Source organism: Lentinus tigrinus, assembly GCF_003813185.1.
Source record: "Lentinus tigrinus ALCF2SS1-7 unplaced genomic scaffold L226scaffold_1, whole genome shotgun sequence".
In the NCBI taxonomy this organism is placed as follows: Eukaryota; Fungi; Basidiomycota; class Agaricomycetes; order Polyporales; family Polyporaceae; genus Lentinus; species Lentinus tigrinus.
In genome coordinates, this window is record NW_027137910.1 from 584,560 (window position 1) to 600,017 (window position 15,458).

General features: G+C 54.1%; 6 protein-coding genes across 6 annotated transcripts; 4 read left to right on the forward strand and 2 right to left on the reverse strand.

Annotated features, from left to right (window-relative positions):
* Positions 1-83: 83 nt before the first annotated feature.
* Positions 84-5,281, forward strand: L226DRAFT_496780 (uncharacterized protein; the record flags this gene model as incomplete). The annotated part of the gene is made up of 6 exons (XM_067677576.1): positions 84-590; positions 643-1,011; positions 1,066-1,208; positions 1,261-2,421; positions 2,470-4,155; positions 4,259-5,281. The coding sequence occupies exons 1-6, from the start codon at positions 221-223 to the stop codon at positions 5,279-5,281; spliced, it is 4,752 nt and encodes a 1,583-aa protein (XP_067542297.1). The 5' UTR covers positions 84-220.
* An 88-nt stretch (positions 5,282-5,369) lies between these two features.
* L226DRAFT_577552 (succinate-CoA ligase) lies at positions 5,370-7,183 on the reverse strand (the record flags this gene model as incomplete). The annotated part of the gene is made up of 10 exons (XM_067685526.1): positions 5,370-5,542; positions 5,592-5,706; positions 5,756-5,844; positions 5,896-6,135; positions 6,190-6,539; positions 6,602-6,692; positions 6,746-6,845; positions 6,893-6,965; positions 7,022-7,090; positions 7,145-7,183. 10 exons carry the CDS (start codon positions 7,181-7,183, stop codon positions 5,458-5,460), a joined length of 1,251 nt encoding a protein of 416 aa, XP_067542298.1. The 3' UTR covers positions 5,370-5,457.
* A 489-nt stretch (positions 7,184-7,672) lies between these two features.
* On the forward strand, positions 7,673-8,613 carry L226DRAFT_527985 (uncharacterized protein). Its single transcript, XM_067679234.1, has 5 exons — positions 7,673-7,887; positions 7,940-8,199; positions 8,253-8,294; positions 8,356-8,379; positions 8,432-8,613. Exons 1-5 carry the CDS (start codon positions 7,689-7,691, stop codon positions 8,510-8,512), a joined length of 606 nt encoding a protein of 201 aa, XP_067542299.1. The 5' UTR covers positions 7,673-7,688; the 3' UTR covers positions 8,513-8,613.
* A 216-nt stretch (positions 8,614-8,829) lies between these two features.
* L226DRAFT_475055 (histone deacetylase) lies at positions 8,830-11,212 on the forward strand (the record flags this gene model as incomplete). The annotated part of the gene is made up of 13 exons (XM_067676651.1): positions 8,830-8,880; positions 8,941-8,993; positions 9,047-9,122; positions 9,189-9,306; positions 9,361-9,435; positions 9,488-9,595; positions 9,648-9,678; positions 9,727-9,868; positions 9,923-10,015; positions 10,075-10,183; positions 10,231-10,371; positions 10,426-10,593; positions 10,650-11,212. 13 exons carry the CDS (start codon positions 8,830-8,832, stop codon positions 11,081-11,083), a joined length of 1,599 nt encoding a protein of 532 aa, XP_067542300.1. The 3' UTR covers positions 11,084-11,212.
* A 154-nt stretch (positions 11,213-11,366) lies between these two features.
* L226DRAFT_496788 (uncharacterized protein) lies at positions 11,367-14,539 on the forward strand. The gene is made up of 14 exons (XM_067677577.1): positions 11,367-11,528; positions 11,578-11,874; positions 11,926-12,086; positions 12,138-12,156; positions 12,210-12,559; positions 12,966-13,148; positions 13,257-13,553; positions 13,605-13,733; positions 13,785-13,816; positions 13,876-13,945; positions 14,001-14,032; positions 14,087-14,123; positions 14,180-14,227; positions 14,278-14,539. Exons 1-14 carry the CDS (start codon positions 11,417-11,419, stop codon positions 14,374-14,376), a joined length of 1,866 nt encoding a protein of 621 aa, XP_067542301.1. The 5' UTR covers positions 11,367-11,416; the 3' UTR covers positions 14,377-14,539.
* On the reverse strand, positions 14,350-15,400 carry L226DRAFT_527989 (40S ribosomal protein eS27). The gene is made up of 6 exons (XM_067679235.1): positions 15,346-15,400; positions 15,150-15,284; positions 14,961-15,072; positions 14,796-14,906; positions 14,621-14,741; positions 14,350-14,555 (listed from the first exon to the last, which is right to left on the reverse strand). The coding sequence occupies exons 2-5, from the start codon at positions 15,150-15,152 to the stop codon at positions 14,716-14,718; spliced, it is 252 nt and encodes an 83-aa protein (XP_067542302.1). The 5' UTR covers positions 15,153-15,284; positions 15,346-15,400; the 3' UTR covers positions 14,350-14,555; positions 14,621-14,715.
* Between the last annotated feature and the right edge of the window lie 58 nt (positions 15,401-15,458).

A 15,458-nucleotide genomic window follows, 5' to 3' on the forward strand; every position in this document is an offset into this window, starting at 1 on the left:
CCCAAGAGCGTTTGAGGCCCGGGCGTTGCCGTGCAGCTGTGATTGGAGGATGGGTTTGGCCTTGGACTTGTCCAGCCAGCACCGACTGGCCTCTGCGACTCCGAGCTCAGTCTGAGATCTGCGGTCTCCTGTATATTCTGCGGCTGGTCCTCTGCCCACCACGCTTTTGCTTCTAGCCACTACTTCACCTACTCCTTCCTCTGCGTCTGTAGACGCGTCTATGGCCAGTATCGACCTCACCAACTCGGCGCAGCATTCTGAGAAGGAGGGCCGGCTCGATGGAAACCACGCAGAATTCAAGCCCACCAATGACCTGACTACTGGCGCGGACGGGATCTCTGACCCAGGACATGGCCCCGTTGGTCGTTCCCGGGATGCCAGTCCAGCCTCCTCGGCTTCAGGTCTGTCTTCGACAAAGGGTGGCGCACCATCTCCAGCCCCCACTGCTTCAGGAGCCCCTCCTCTAAGCATGCCCCATCCTAAGAAGTTCAGTCATGTCAATGTTAGCAGGAAGTTTCTCGAGAAGACTACGTCTGCCCCTGCCCACACCCTCTCGGCGTCGCCAGTCCTGAAGACCGTGAACCCAAGTCGTGCGTACTGCATTGCATGCTGAGACATATTATAACCATTAGGATCATGCAGAGAAACCCGTCTCCCAAACCACTACCCCGCATCCGCGTTTGGTGACCGCGAAGCTGACGGCAACACCGCAACCCGGCAGTACTGCTGGGTGGTCACGACCATCTTCCGCTGTCCCATCGAGTACGCCGACCCCACTTCCTGGTGCGAATTCGAAGCCTGCGTTGATGTCTGCCGCAGGTCCGAATGCAGCGCCAGTGTTTTCCCCCGTAGGCACAGTGATTCAACCGCAACCTCATAGTAGCCAAGACGTGCTGCCACTTAAGAAGGACACGTCAGGGAAACCTGTCTGGGGAGGTGCCAGGGGAAATGCTGTTGTTACTCTTGACAGAGTGCAGACAGACTTTCCAACTGCAGCTGAGGTTGCGCAAGGTACGTGATACAATCATGGCGCACATCTCTCATGCTCATGAGGTTGGCGTACAGGTCGCATGGCCAAAGCGTCCGACAAAAACGCCCAACCTGATGCCGCTACTGCGCACAAGCAGGCTGTTATGGCCGAGCTCATGGCCGAGGAGGACACGTTTCGCGGCGTTCACTTGGACCCCAACGCTCATCACTGGGACGAGGTTAGTTATCTTCTACTTGGTGCAGACGCGAGTCAGCTCATGAAAGGCATAGATGGAAGAGGACGATGATAACTTCCTTGGTGGTGTGATCGAGTTTGACGACGGTCGCCAATACAAGGTTCAGTCAAGTGACGCGCGACATCCCTCTCCTCCTAGGGACCCGTCCAAGTTGTTGTCGCCCGGATCCTCTGCGCGGATTGGCGGCGTGGATCAGCCTGTCAGTAAAGAGGAGCGGTTTGCAGATGACTTTGACAGAAGCTGGCCTCGTTCCCGACCTGGACCAAGTTCCTTACCTCCTGGCAGCGCTTCGTCACCATCCTCAGTCTCTGTACAATCACCGCAGGAGTCGTCGAGAGTCCTTTTCAACGAGCGTTCAAACCGTCTTGAGCCATACTCCCATCAGCGGCATTCCGGTCCTGGAGCGCCTCAACAGGGTTGGAGGAACAGTCGTTCTGATTACTCGATGTCACCTACCGAAGGACGGAGAGATGCGCCCCCTCACACGCAATTTCAACTCTTGCAGAAGGGCTCAAACGGTGCAATGCCTCACCCAGAAAGTCCCACGTTCTCTCGGGCTCCCGGTGACCGTTCCCCCATATCGCCCCCCGATGCCTCCCGCTTCCGAGAGAGGCCTCCCATGCGGCGGGATCATCCCCCATGGCAGACGAATGGATTACATGGTCCTGACTCCAGTCGAGCAGGTCCTCATGGTCCACCATATTCCTCTCATCGTCAATCGCGTGATGGGCCGTTCGACAATCGAACGCGTCAGCCTGCGTTCGACTCCTTCCCGTCCGGTCCTGATGGTGATCATCGGAGACAGCTTCCGCCGCACTTATCAGCTTCAGGTGGTCATCTTCCGCCAGTTCGCACAGAGGACGTCCTGCCTCGATCGCCACTGCAGCCGTCGCCTTCTCTGTCTCTTTCGGAGCCTCCTGCCCCTTCCGCGAGTTCCCAAGGGGCCGTGTCTCCGGCGGGGTCTGCCTCTGCCCTACCAGCCACAGACCTCGATGAAGTACGCAAGGTGGCGATGCACACCGCCGCCGAACGTGCAAGATTAAGGAGACAACAAGAAGAAGAGGAGCGCGAAAAGGAGAAACAGCGCGCACATAGGAAAGCCGCTGAGATTGAAGAGCGGATGAAGGCTGCGGAGCAAGCGAAGGCGCGTGAACGCGAGCATGCCGAAGCTGAGAAGAAAAAAGCCGGGGAGCAGGTGAATTACTATCGTTTCAGTAGGGTCATACCAGCTAATGTCGCTCAGGTGCTTGGAATCATCGAAGAGGCCGTGTCTTCTGCCTCTCTCTCCGAGCAAGCAGGACCCGTCAATGGCCTTCACGTTGATCCTTCTCAGCGAGGCGTCCCCACCCGTCCTACAATGGGTCGTGCACCATCATCGCGAGGCGCTTCCCGGCCATTTCCTGCGCGCAGGATGTCTCTTACGACTTCCGCAGCAGTTCCTTCGACACCTGCCGATACGGACACGTGGAGACGCAAGAATCCTCCAGCTGTGGCAACAACACGGCAGGATTCCCTCCCTAACACTCTTGTCACACCTCCAATGGTCTTGACGCATACCGACCTGGAGGTGAAAGAAGGAGAAGACGTCGACGTTGTTGACTTTGCGGATCTAGGTAAATTCGTGGGGTCCGAGCCTTCCGAACCGAGTGGTGCACACCTCGCGAGAGACGCTGCGTCTGACTTCTTCAGTGACGGCAGTGTTCTTCCTCAACGTCAGCCGCAGCCTCCTTCAAAGGCGGATGAGGGACCCTGGAGACGTCGTTCGTCGTTCGTCCATGATCATACTCGCGCGTATCCCACGGACAAGCCAGCTCTACACTCGACTTCGGAGGATGTTCATTTGCCTGTCGACAGCGTTTCTCCCACAGAACCTCGGTTAAACGAGCCTACAGCCCCCAGCACGGTCAGCTCATCGTCGCTACCTGAGGATCACCATCGACGGGTCTCTGGACATTACCAGAACGGCATGTATAGGCCCCCTCCTCCTGTGGGTCCTCACTACCGTGAGGCCTCTATGTCTACCTTGAACGACGTCATGGCACGTATCAAGGGCGCGCTTGACGGAATGCATCACGAGGCAGAAGCTCCCAAGGAGACTCAGAAGTCGCAGAAGTGGCTGCCGCCAGCTCTGCGGTCCAGTTCCTCGCATCTCGACTTTGCTCATCCTACAGAGGTCTTCGACGTGACTGCGATAGAGCCACCTCAATCTCCCAAACGAGCATGGAACATCTTCACTGTCAAGTTGTCCCATGACTCCCGTCCTAATCCCCCTCCTCTCAAGACAGGGCTTGAGTGGCCGCGCGGTCAGCGGCACTTGAGGTTGGATGTGTACTCGTGGAACACCATTGACACGCCCAACCGCCGCGAGACGATGTCGACCGAGTATCTGTTCGGCCGTCCACGCCTCTTCAAGGGTCAGGCGAAGTATTTTGTCAAGCTTCCCCGGACGAGGATCACTCGTCGGCCTCAACCGGAGGGCACGCCGGCACCACCAGTCGTGAATCTGCCAAACACACCGCCACGCGTACGGACCACGGTCTCCAAAGAAGCTTCCACTTCGAGCTGGCGCAAGCCAGCAGTCTCACCTACTCCGACTTGGCGTCCACTACTCAAGGATAGTGAAGGACTCGGCCTTGATACCGTGAGCCGATCCCCTCCTCCAGAGGCTCCCTCTACGACCCCTGCTCTTGAATCGTCTGGGTCGGTATCGTCGCGTGTAGCAGAGTTTCGGCCATCGGGGTCTTCGGGTGCGACGTCCTCTCAGACCACTCGCGTTGAGAAAACCGGAGAGCCACAGGCCCCTGTTCAATTCAGAGTGAACAGTGAACTGCAGCTTGAGTCGAAGTCCGATGTCATTCCACCGATATCAAGACCAGCCGCCGCTCTTCCCATCGCTGGTGTCAACCTTGCACCCTCGAAGACACTATCGGTCGAACCTCGGTTAGAGGCGCCATTAAGTTCAGTTGCAAGGGAGATGACGGTTAGTTGTTACACACATCATGATTTTCTCCATATTCCTAACTTCCTGACAGAATGGAATATCTACATCTCAGGCGGGACCCGCGCAGTCACCGTGGTCGAAGTCGCCCAAAGCGATGTCAATCAAGGAGTCTCCTGCTCGAGCGCCGGATCCAGAGCACTTGAAGGCAGTATGGTCGCAGACGCCCGATCAGGCTCACATCCAACCCGTGAACTCGCTCAAAGGCATCGCAGATGACCTGACCGGTGTTCCATTCTCGTTGCAAGACGTGAAGTCTGATGGTGGCGAGACCCCTCCGCCATCAGGGTCAGGACCCTGGACGAGGATGTCAGCGTACGAAGTCACGCGTGCTTTCCAACAAGTACCATCGTCCTCGTCACAGCGGCCGCAGCCCAACGCCCCCATCCCCGCTCCAGCCCCTGCTCCTCCCGTTGCTGCTGCACCCTCTTTCAATGGCGTTGTACCGCCGAATCCAGCATTTACCTTCTCACCCCCGCCTATGGGTCAGCCAGGACTTCGTCCTGCTTATCCTGCATATTCTCCGATGCTGAGTGCACCGAGTCCGACTATCATGTACTCGCAGTCGAGCCCTGTGCCGCGACCTATGGTTGTCAACGGTGGCCCGCCTCCTCTATATGGCCAGCCCATGTGGATGCCAGGTCCACCTCCGCCTCAGTCTGGTGGGGTTATGCGATCACCATATCCTGCGCAGCTTGTTCCTTACCCTTCGCCTGGTGGTCCGGTTCCTATGTATGCCTCTCCCATGCCCGGCATGCCGAATCCGCCGCAGCAGCAGAACGGAATGCAGGCTCGCCCCCCAGGTGGGATGCCTCTAGTCAGTCCAGTGATGCAACCCGCGCTTCCTCAAATGTATGCAGGTAGTCCGGTACTTGTACACGCGCCTCCAGTGATGACTCCAGGCCAGCCATATTCATTACCCGCTCAGCTGAACCGGGACCCCATGCGTTCTTACGGACAGAGTCCCGCAGCCCCGCATATGCTTTCTCCGATGCGTCAACCGCCGCAGAACGGTTACAACCCAGTACCGTCAGGTTATCCACGCCCTCCTTGGTAAAGTAGTGTACATCCTGTCTTCGTTGCGCTGTATCGTACCTGTTCGCAATTGCTGTTTTCGAGTATTTTCACCTAATTATACCATCCGCCAATCTGGAGTTACGCCGGATATTACTTGCTTATTGAGTACATCTAGTGAAACAGGAAGTCCCAAAAGAGTAGTCTACGAGGGAACGCTCAAATGGCGAGCTTGACAGCATTGTGAGCGGCTTCGTCAAGGTCGTCGAAGGGTATAATCTTGAGGCCGGACTGACGAATCATCCTGTTTACCAAGTCAGCAACGCCACCCAAACCCACCATAGGATACTTACTCCTTCGCTTCCGCCTCCTTCGTGCCCTTAAGTCGGACGATGAGGGGGACGGTCAAGGACAACTCCTTCGCAGCATTGATAACTCCCTCGGCGATATAGTCGCAACGCATGATACCTGCAGCCAAAATCAGTATTTGTCTGGGTAATTGACATCGATATCATACCGCCGAAGATGTTGATGAAGATACTCTTGACCTTGGGATCAGAGACAAGGATTTCGAATGCCTTCTTGACAGTCTCGGGAGTGGCACCCCTGCAACCAGTCAGACCCGGTTATCATGCATTTAGCTGATCCGTCACGTACCCTCCGACGTCAAGGAAGTTCGCCGGGTTGCCGCCATGAAGCGCAAGAACATCCATGGTAGCCATAGCGAGACCAGCACCGTTCACAAGACACCCGATGCTACCGTCAAGCTTGATGAAGTTCAAGTTGTACTTCTGCGCCTCGACCTCAGAGGGCTCTTCTTGAGAGATGTCGCGGAGCGCGAAGATGTCCTTCTGACGGAACTCGGCGTTGTCATCGAATCCGAACTTTGCATCCATGCTAGGGGGGATAGCGTTATAGACATGATGATGGCACAAAAATCGGTAGACGAACCAAAGAACATGGCCATCCGAGGTCTCGCCCATGGGGTTGATCTCGATCTGCGTGGCATCCTTGTCCTTGAAGATCCGGTAAAGCCGAATGAAGATGTCGGCAGCCTCGCTCTGAGCACCCTCGCTCTTGAAGCCCAACTTCTTGGCAAGGTCGAGAGCTTCAGACTTGCTGAGCCCCTCCTCGAAGTTGATGGGCGTAGTGATGATTGCACTCGGGTCCTTCGCGGCGACCTCCTCGATGTTCATCCCACCCTGCGCAGACGCAACCAGCACCGGACCACCGACACTACGGTCATTGAGAACGGCCACGTAATATTCGTGCGAGGGGTCCCGACGCTCAGCCAACATCACCTAACATAATGATGTGCGTTAGAGCTAATACAAGGTGAGCGCGCGAGAGGCAAGATTCATACGGCATTGCAGATGCGTCCGGCAGCACCAGTCTGCTTGGTGATAAGTTTGGAGCCGATCATCTTGTTCGCGTAATCCTTTGCCTGCTCGGGCCTTGAAGGTGTTCAAATGGGAATATATGATCGAAAGGAAACATCACTACTCACGACTCGACGAGGTGGACACCACCCTGCAGACCATTGTCGAAGTGGCCCTTTCCTCGCCCTCCTGCTAGCACTTGAGCCTTGATGACGCATCCTGTTGAGTCTGAAAATGGGCAACCGGTAAAATCTGGGGTAGGTAAGGCCACGCACTGAACTGCTTCGCCGCCTCATAAGCCTCCTGCGGTGTCTTAGCGGCAATGCTTTTGGGTGTCGGAATGCCGTACTGTACAGAAATAATGTCTAATTCGTCCTAAGATGCATGAATAAGTGGAGAAATACCGAGTTCAAGAGGTTGACCGATTGGTATTCGTGAATAGAGAGGAAGCGCCTCTGACCCGCAGATGCGGCCTATCCGACGAACCCATCAGTGCTAGCAAGCTCAGGAGTCCACAGCATACGTACGCGAGCCAACGATCCGGCTTTCCTCCAGGATGCAAGCATTAGAATGATAGAGAGCGGAGGGCAGGAAGGAGTTGGATTGCTGGCACATATGGGCAGTGAAGCGTGATATTGAGCTCTGCTTAGTCAGCATCCGGGCCTCAGCAGCGCGGGGAGCCGACGGTATCTTCATCCAGGACGACGACGACGGCTGATGTGCTCTCTTGGTCTGCCTGTCTCTCACCGCGCTGGTCTTCTAGATCATCTTAATGCGGCGTAGTCCTGGTAGACTGAAGATATCCTCGCTTTGAGTTCGGATCACTTATCATGAGTCGTCCGAAATTGTGCAGAGGAACATACGCTTGGGGTCGTGTCCCATCTACTCACATGTACGCTTGATCACATTCGATACAAATCTAAATTCTATTCTATGCGCATACCTTCACTCCAATTCATGCTTCGTTGTCGTGCCATTCTCCCAACGTAGCGTTCCCGCGAGGCAAGCCTCGTGTGACGCGCGCATGCGCCTGACCAACGCCGCTTCCCTGGAGGCCTCTCCACTACCACCATGTCTTCACTATCATCTTCGAGTGCAGCAGCTTCGTCTTTTGAAGAGGGCGATGTTCATGATGAACCTACTGCGCTCGCGCGGCTGTTAGAAGTGTCTACCGCCATCCTGCGTCAAGGGATCGATCTAGTGGAGAACAGTCTCACCTCGGATGACCAGCTCACAACGCACTCAAACTACATTCCTGGCTCGACAATAGGTATGTCCTTTGAGATATCGTAAACTTGGCTTTTCTCAAAATATCCACTCAGGGAAGCACCTCAGGCATGCAAGAGATCACTTCGTGCTGCTCCTGGACGTTGTCTCGAGCCCGGCCCCCCACGTGCTGAATTACGACAAAAGACTTCGCAACACCCCCATGGAAGTTAGTCGCGACGCGGCGAGGGGAGCTTTCATCGATTGTATCGCACAACTGCAAAATGTTGTGCCCAAATCTAGGATGGCAGAGCCCATCACTCTGCACGCGGTGACGCCATTCCCGCAGGTCATGGAAACCACGTTTGGTCGGGAGGTGCGATCGCATGTCTTGTCGCTGGCATTATGATGCCTGAAATGCAATTTTAGCTATGGTTTGCTGGGTTACATGCGATCCATCATTGGAGTATGGTGAGTGACTTCCACCCGGTCAATATGTTCTGGCCGTTGTCGACGACTTTGCGTTCTCCAGGTCCGTGTTATCGCTGGCGAACTTGTGAGTTTCACAAGTCGCTTGTATCCTTTGCAACGCTTGACATTTCCGACAGGGTATTAGGATGGATGAATCATTCGGATTCGCGCCTTCGACCCTTGTGCACAAGGCATCTCTCAGCAAACCGAAGATGTAGCGTCTCGTATCCTCTCCATCTCTTACTTTGTTGTCATCGTACCTGTATGCATAGTTTAAGTTCAGTATAATAGGATGTCTATGTACTGCAGTTGAGCTCCGAAAGCTTAGTCTCAAGGTTGACTCGAAATCAAGTACCCAGACCGTAGTAATGGTAATACCCGGCATCATCTGGCGAGGCGCTGTAGATTCATCGGGCACAGTTCCACAATATTGGGTGGCGTACGGTTCGGTCCTCTTCAACTTACCCTCCATATCGAGCGGACGACCACCAGCTCTGATCGCTTGTTGCTCTGCATTTACTGGTAAATTCTTAGCATGCCACCGGAAATGACACCTATCGACGGGGAAGGACAGCGGAAGCGCGTGGTACGCTCGTTCCGTTTTTGAGCTCGTCGTTCAGGATCGCTCACAGTGGTGAATATCCAGTGCTACTTCTTCGACTCGGACGTTAGTGGATTTCACTATGGTCCAGGCCACCCGTGAGCCATTTTGCTCTTCTAATTGTCTAACATTCTCACTACCGAGGATCCAGAATGAAGCCCACGCGCATACGTATGTGCCATTCGCTGGTCATGAATTATGGCTTGTACAAGCGCATGGAGATTTTCGTACGTTGCAACTTCCTCCTTCTGTCGTCATTGCCTCTCTCACGTAGCCTCTGGCTGTTCCGATAGCGCGCCAAGCCTGCAACGAAGCGCGAGATGACACAATTCCACTCGGACGAGTATGTTGAGTTCCTCAACAAGATAACACCCTCCAATATGAATTCATTCATAAAGGAACAGCACAAGTGTGAATACTCTCCATTCATGTCTTTACATTCCAGTCATTGATGTGTTGCTGCAGATAATGTAGGCGATGACTGTCCAGTTTTCGACGGACTGTTCGATTACTGCGCCATCTCTGCCGGGGGTTCCATGGGTACGTGTCCGGACCAGGTCTGCGACTTGCAGAATTAACAGGATCAGTATAGAGGGTGCTGCGCGCTTGAGTAGAGATAAGTGCGACATCGCTGTGAACTGGGCTGGTGGCCTACACCACGCCAAGAAAAGCGAGGCTAGTGGTTTTTGCTACGTCAATGGTACGATGTTCCCCACCATCCTGCTTTCTGATCCTCATGTCCCCTGATGTAGACATCGTACTTGGCATTCTTGAATTGCTACGGTGAGCGATATCAGACTTGTCTGTTCTAGTCGCTTACTCTTCGTACAGGTATCACACCAGGGTGCTATACATCGACGTTGATGTGCATCATGGTGATGGGGTGGAAGAGGCCTTCTATACCACAGATCGTGTGATGACAGTGAGCTTCCACAAGTATGGTGAATACTTCCCCGGGACGGGAGAGCTCCGCGTAAGTAGTTCATCCGCTCTGCAGACTGAAGGCTTGATATTGATTTGACCACAGGACGTTGGTATCGGCAAAGGAAAATATTACGCACTCAACTTTCCCCTGCGAGACGGTGTCACAAATGAGAACTACAAGAGCATCTTCGAGCCAGTGGGTAACATCTGTGCCTTTGCTCCAAGTTGCAGAGTTCACTCCCATTATCTTGGCAGGTTATCCGTCAGGTTATGGAATCGTATGACCCTGGCGCGATTGTTCTGCAGTGCGGGACCGATTCGTTGTCCGGTGACAAGCTTGGCTGCTTCAACCTGTCAATGAAGGGTGAGCCGTCAGACCCGTCTGCATCTAGTATGACTAATTTCATGCAGGACATGCCAACTGCGTCAAGTTCGTCAAGTCCTTTAACAAGCCACTTCTCCTCGTGGGTGGCGGAGGGTACACCATGCGCAACGTGAGCAGGTGTTGGGCGTACGAGACTGGTCTCGCGGCGGGCGTTGAGCTGGGCAAAGGTATGGACCAAGCATTCATGCCATTTTGTTGCGTACGCTGATACTTCTTCTCAGAGATACCTATGAATGAATATTACGAGTACTTCGGTCCAGACTATGAGCTAGATGTCAAGGCATCCAACATGGACGACATGAACTCCCCGGAATACCTGGACCGGGTGAAAAGCATCGTGCTGGACCATCTTCGACAAGTAGGTGGCCCACCAAGCGTCCAAGTGACAGGTTCGTTACGTTGTACAAGATACGGGCAATTGTGGACTCCACTCATAGTGGCATAGATGTTCCTCGCCTGCCAATGGATGAGATCGTGGAGGATGACCCTGACGAGGACATGGTGGACCCGAACGACCGGCGCCCGATGCGCCTCTTAGACTCGCGACGACAAGCTGAAGGCGAGCTGTCAGACTCTGACGACGAAGGCGAAGGAGGACGGCGTGACCATGCGAGCCACAAGGACCGCGACTCATCGGTCGCGACAGGGCGAAGATTCGGTGCGGCGGTGGGCATCATGAGCACTGGTACAACGCACGGCGTTGGTCCAAGTGTCGCGCCACCCGTTGCGAGCGGATCAGGGGGCGGACAGGTCACCTCCGCTGAACAGTCTGATATGGAGGTCGACGACGGAGTTCCCCTCGCTCAAATCGCGAAGGCGAAGACTGCAGCAGGCAAAACCAATGGCGCTGGACCCTCGGGCGAGGCCACTCAGCCTTGAGGCCTTGAGGGCGGGTAACGAAGTACCGGTGGATTCGAACTCCATGATACTGTCATATTGTTTCTATTGTCAATCGTCGCATACGCAGTCCTTGTTGTACGAATATAAATACTGTTTTCTGCCCCTCCCATCTCAGTACATAGTCTGCTTTGGCCGGCGATCGTATGCATCTTTGAGTCACCTGACCGTCAGGACGTCACGGTTAGTACAGTACCGTTACGTCACGGGTCATCCTCTGAGTAAGGACCCGCGGCGGCACACGTTCCCCCAACTTTCATTGTTTGTCCAGCTGCCCCGGGTCCCTCTCAAGCTCAGCTACTCCCCGCATATCAAATGGATTCTGTTGCTTCTAGTTCACGGTTCACAACTCCCCCTCCACGAGAGCAGCAGAACCTCGACCTGACTCCTGAGCAGGTCAAACGGATCGAATTGAACCGTCTAAAGGGTGAGCTTGCCGTTATCTGTACTCACAAGACGTACTCATGACGCTTCAGCCAAGGCTAGACAACGCGAGCGCGAAGAACAAGCAGCTTCGTCCTCTTTCACTAACGCGAACGGCAAGCGTCCCCTTGGGGTCGTACCTGCCGAATCTACGTCTCCGACTGCCCCCAAGCCTCCGCCCAAACTGAAGAGAGACTCCCGCCTAGGAAAGTACTTCGAATATGATCTATCCAAGATGGTCAACTCCAAAGGCGGGTTCTTGGTCGAGGATGGGAAGGAGGTAGATGAGGAGCTTCGAGCAAAGGAGAAGGAACGTGAGCGGCAGAGGGCGTCGCAGAATTCGGAGCCATGTGAGTATCAGAAAATTCAGATGCATTCAGATAGGCTCATACGTTTCTCAGCGATGTACTTGGATCCGAATTTGAATCCGCGCTGCAACGAGTGCAATTCGGTCGACGTGGATTCTACGTTCAGGAAGGTCTTCCGTTGTCTTGTGTGCAACAAATGCAAGAATGAAAAGCCGGAGAAGTACAGTCTTCTTACGAAGACCGAATGCAAGGAGGTACGTGGCTTCATGCTCATTCCCAGAGCAACATCAATGACTGTACTCTAGGATTACCTCTTGACGGACGGTACGTAATGTCGTACGGTCGCCCAGTGTCGTTCGCTTATTGAAACATTGTAGCTGAACTTCGAGATCAAGAGCTTATGCCGCACCTTTTGAAAGCGAACCCACATAAGTCGACGTTCGCGAACATGATGCTCTTCCTCCGGTGCCAAGTTGAGGACTTCGCGTGGAGGAAGTGGGGTTCTCCTGAAGCCCTCGATACCGAATGGCAACGACGTGTTGAGGAGAAGAAGAAGAAGAAAAATAAGAAGTTCGAAGAGGGCTTGAAGGAGCTGCGACGGCGGACAAGGGAGACGGTATGGCAGAAGCGGAAGGATAAAGAACACAGGCATACATTCGGCGGTGTTGAAAAGGGTCCAGATGGTGTCGGAAAACAGATATGCCACGAATGTGGTTTCTCCATCGACGTCGAGGAGTTCTGATCGCTTCACCTCTCTCCTTTATTTACATTGCATTCACGAGATTCCTGTTGCAGCAACAGCCTACATTGTATAGCATGTATAGTAGACTTCCATGCGTTCACGCCCGAATATATACCCGAACGTCCCTAGCACTTCCGGGCAACCGGCAACATGCCATAGCCGAAGTGTTGGCCCAAGGTAAGTATCATGATTTTCAACCGCTCATCCTCCCCCCTTGCCGGCTTGTCGAAAGGGCCGACCAGTCTTTCCATGATGCGCTGTTGCGCGGCTCGGTTGCTACTTAACAGCTCAACTCGTCACCACAGCTTATAGCGACTTGACCCCCGCTCTCGAGGCTCCGTACTGACCCGTATCTCGCTGCACCATGACATTGACGGCTCCGCAGTCTCAGCACGACCATGAGCAAATCTCTGAATGTCTGGAAGTAGAACACATTGACGTGAACTTGTTCAGGTCGAAGACGTTGTATACACCAGCACGGGCTAGGGGGGTGTTCGGTGGACAGGTCATCTCACAAGCTTTGGTCTCGGCGAGCAACTGCGTGGACCCGGTTTACAGCTTACACGTACGTCTTGTGCCACGTCCCTATCAATGGATCATAGTCTGACAGTCCTGCCATGCGTCAGTCTTTACATGTGAGTGTTCATCGTCTGGACTGTGAGTCGTGACTGATGTCGCGCAGTGTTATTTTCTTCTCGGTGCATCCTCCGCAGTGCCCATACTCTACCATGTCGATCGCATACGCGATGGACGCTCCTACGTCACCCGTTCCGTACGCGCAGTCCAACGGGGTCGTACTATCTTCATTCTGGTATGCTCCTTCCAGCTGCCAGAGCCCCGGCAGCCTGTATTTCAATACCCCATGCCTGCGGACGTCCCTGCCCCCGACGCATGTGAAGGGATTGAAGTCATCTATGAGAAGATGCTCAGGGAAACTGCAGACGAGCGAGTCAAGGAGTTCTGTCGTACGACTCTTGAGGTGAGCTCAGGCTTCTTACTTGCACGCTTGGTATTGAGATCTCGGTGTTAGGAGCGACGTCGGAGTCCCATCGAAGTCAAGTTGGCGGGCATGAGGGAGCCCAAGGATGGGACTCCCATTATCATGTACTGGTACAAGGCGAGGAATGTCCCAGTGCGTTATGATGCAGCATTCCAGAAAGTCAGTTCCAATACCCTGCTAGTCACACATGTGCTCATAACAAGGTTCCAGTGCATCCTCAGCTATATATCAGACTCGCAATTGTCAGTCCTGAAATCCCTTGAAATGCCCCGTCCGGTCATGCTGAACGATAATATTGCAGCATCAGCGGTGCTCGTCGCACGTTGACTATGCTCAACCAGGGCAAAGGTCCCACGAAGGTCGTGATGCAGGTACGACTCTCCGCTAATTTCATCGACACATCACTCATCCAGGAGTAATGTACAGGTTTCTTTGGACCACAACATCAGCTTCTATGAGTAAGTGCGAGCGAGTCTATGCCTCGCGCTGCGATATTGACTAGGCGGCACAAGCGACAACTTCGACTGCGGCGACTGGCTGCTTTATGTCGTGAGTTGCTTACGTCTGGTCACCGGTTACTTTTCACCCCGCTGAATGTATTGCAGATATTGAGCGAACGCGCCTCGAGTGGGAGGGCGTCCGTCCATGGGCGGGTGAGTGATTCGGAGGTGCGGTATTCTAACCTTTACTTATCACGCCCTAGATGTATACCCCAGGCGGTTCTCTGGTCGCCATCTGTAATCAGGAAGGGGTTGTGAGAGTAGACACCAGAGAGACGGCCGGTCCGATATCCAAGCTATAGTACAATTACAGCACTTAGTTCAACTCTTGGATGACTCTACCCATTACTAGCGTCGTGTTTGATGTTCCTCAGACATGTTAACTGAATGTGGACAACATACAGCGTGATATATCACATAGACGACAACATAGTGGCTTCCCACGCTGGATATGAGCACGAGACAGGCGATGGATGCAGGACTTGCGGGGAATATGTGGAGATAGATTGCGTAAGAATACACTACCCGCGGTGAAGAGCTTTTCGAGCGTACGAAAGCGTGTGACATCGATGTGATAATCCGTGCGGCTATGTTACTGCATGGAGAGCGAGAGATGAAGAACAGAGACACAGGAGCGGCCCTTAGTTCTTCCGACGGTACGAGCTCCCTGAAGAAAAGTTATCAAGATGTGTGCGGAAGAGAGACATGAAGAACGACGTACCCTCCGTCAGTCTTGCCTTACCACCGGTGGGCTGACAAAGCACACTGCCGCATGCAGCGCAGAGGACAACAGTCTGCGCGTGCGAGAAAACGGTCGTGATAGCGAAGCAGCCTGAGGACGAGGATCATGAGTACATGCCCACCGTAGAGAGGCAATGGCACGCACCGGGGCACTTCACGTCCATGAAGTAAGAGTTGGGAGACTGCACAAGACGCTTAAGCTTGTGGCTGCGCTTCTCGTGCTCAGCAGAGGGGTTGAGGAGGTCGACGGCGAGAGTCTGATCGCAAGGCGCAGGGGTCAACTCTCCGGCTCGAGCCTTTGGCACATAGGGACACGATGGGATAGAGAACTCACCATTTTGAAGAGGACGACGAGGGCTTGAAGACTTGAGGATTGTGGACGAAAGGGAGCGGTCTTTTTTGCGCGACGCCGAGGTCGTCCTGCGTGGATGAAGGGACAAAATAAGGTTTGCCCGGCTAGGATGACTTACTGTCGGGGCTTCAAAATTTCGCTTCCGGGTGGCTGAACCAGCGCTACTCTGCCTGCTTACTCGATTATTGCCTCCCTAGCACATACCTGTCGGCCTCGTCCACTGTCCAGAGGTCGCTGGCCACAACGACCCAATGGATGTGCTGAATCAGAACCGCTCGCGCGTTCGGAGGA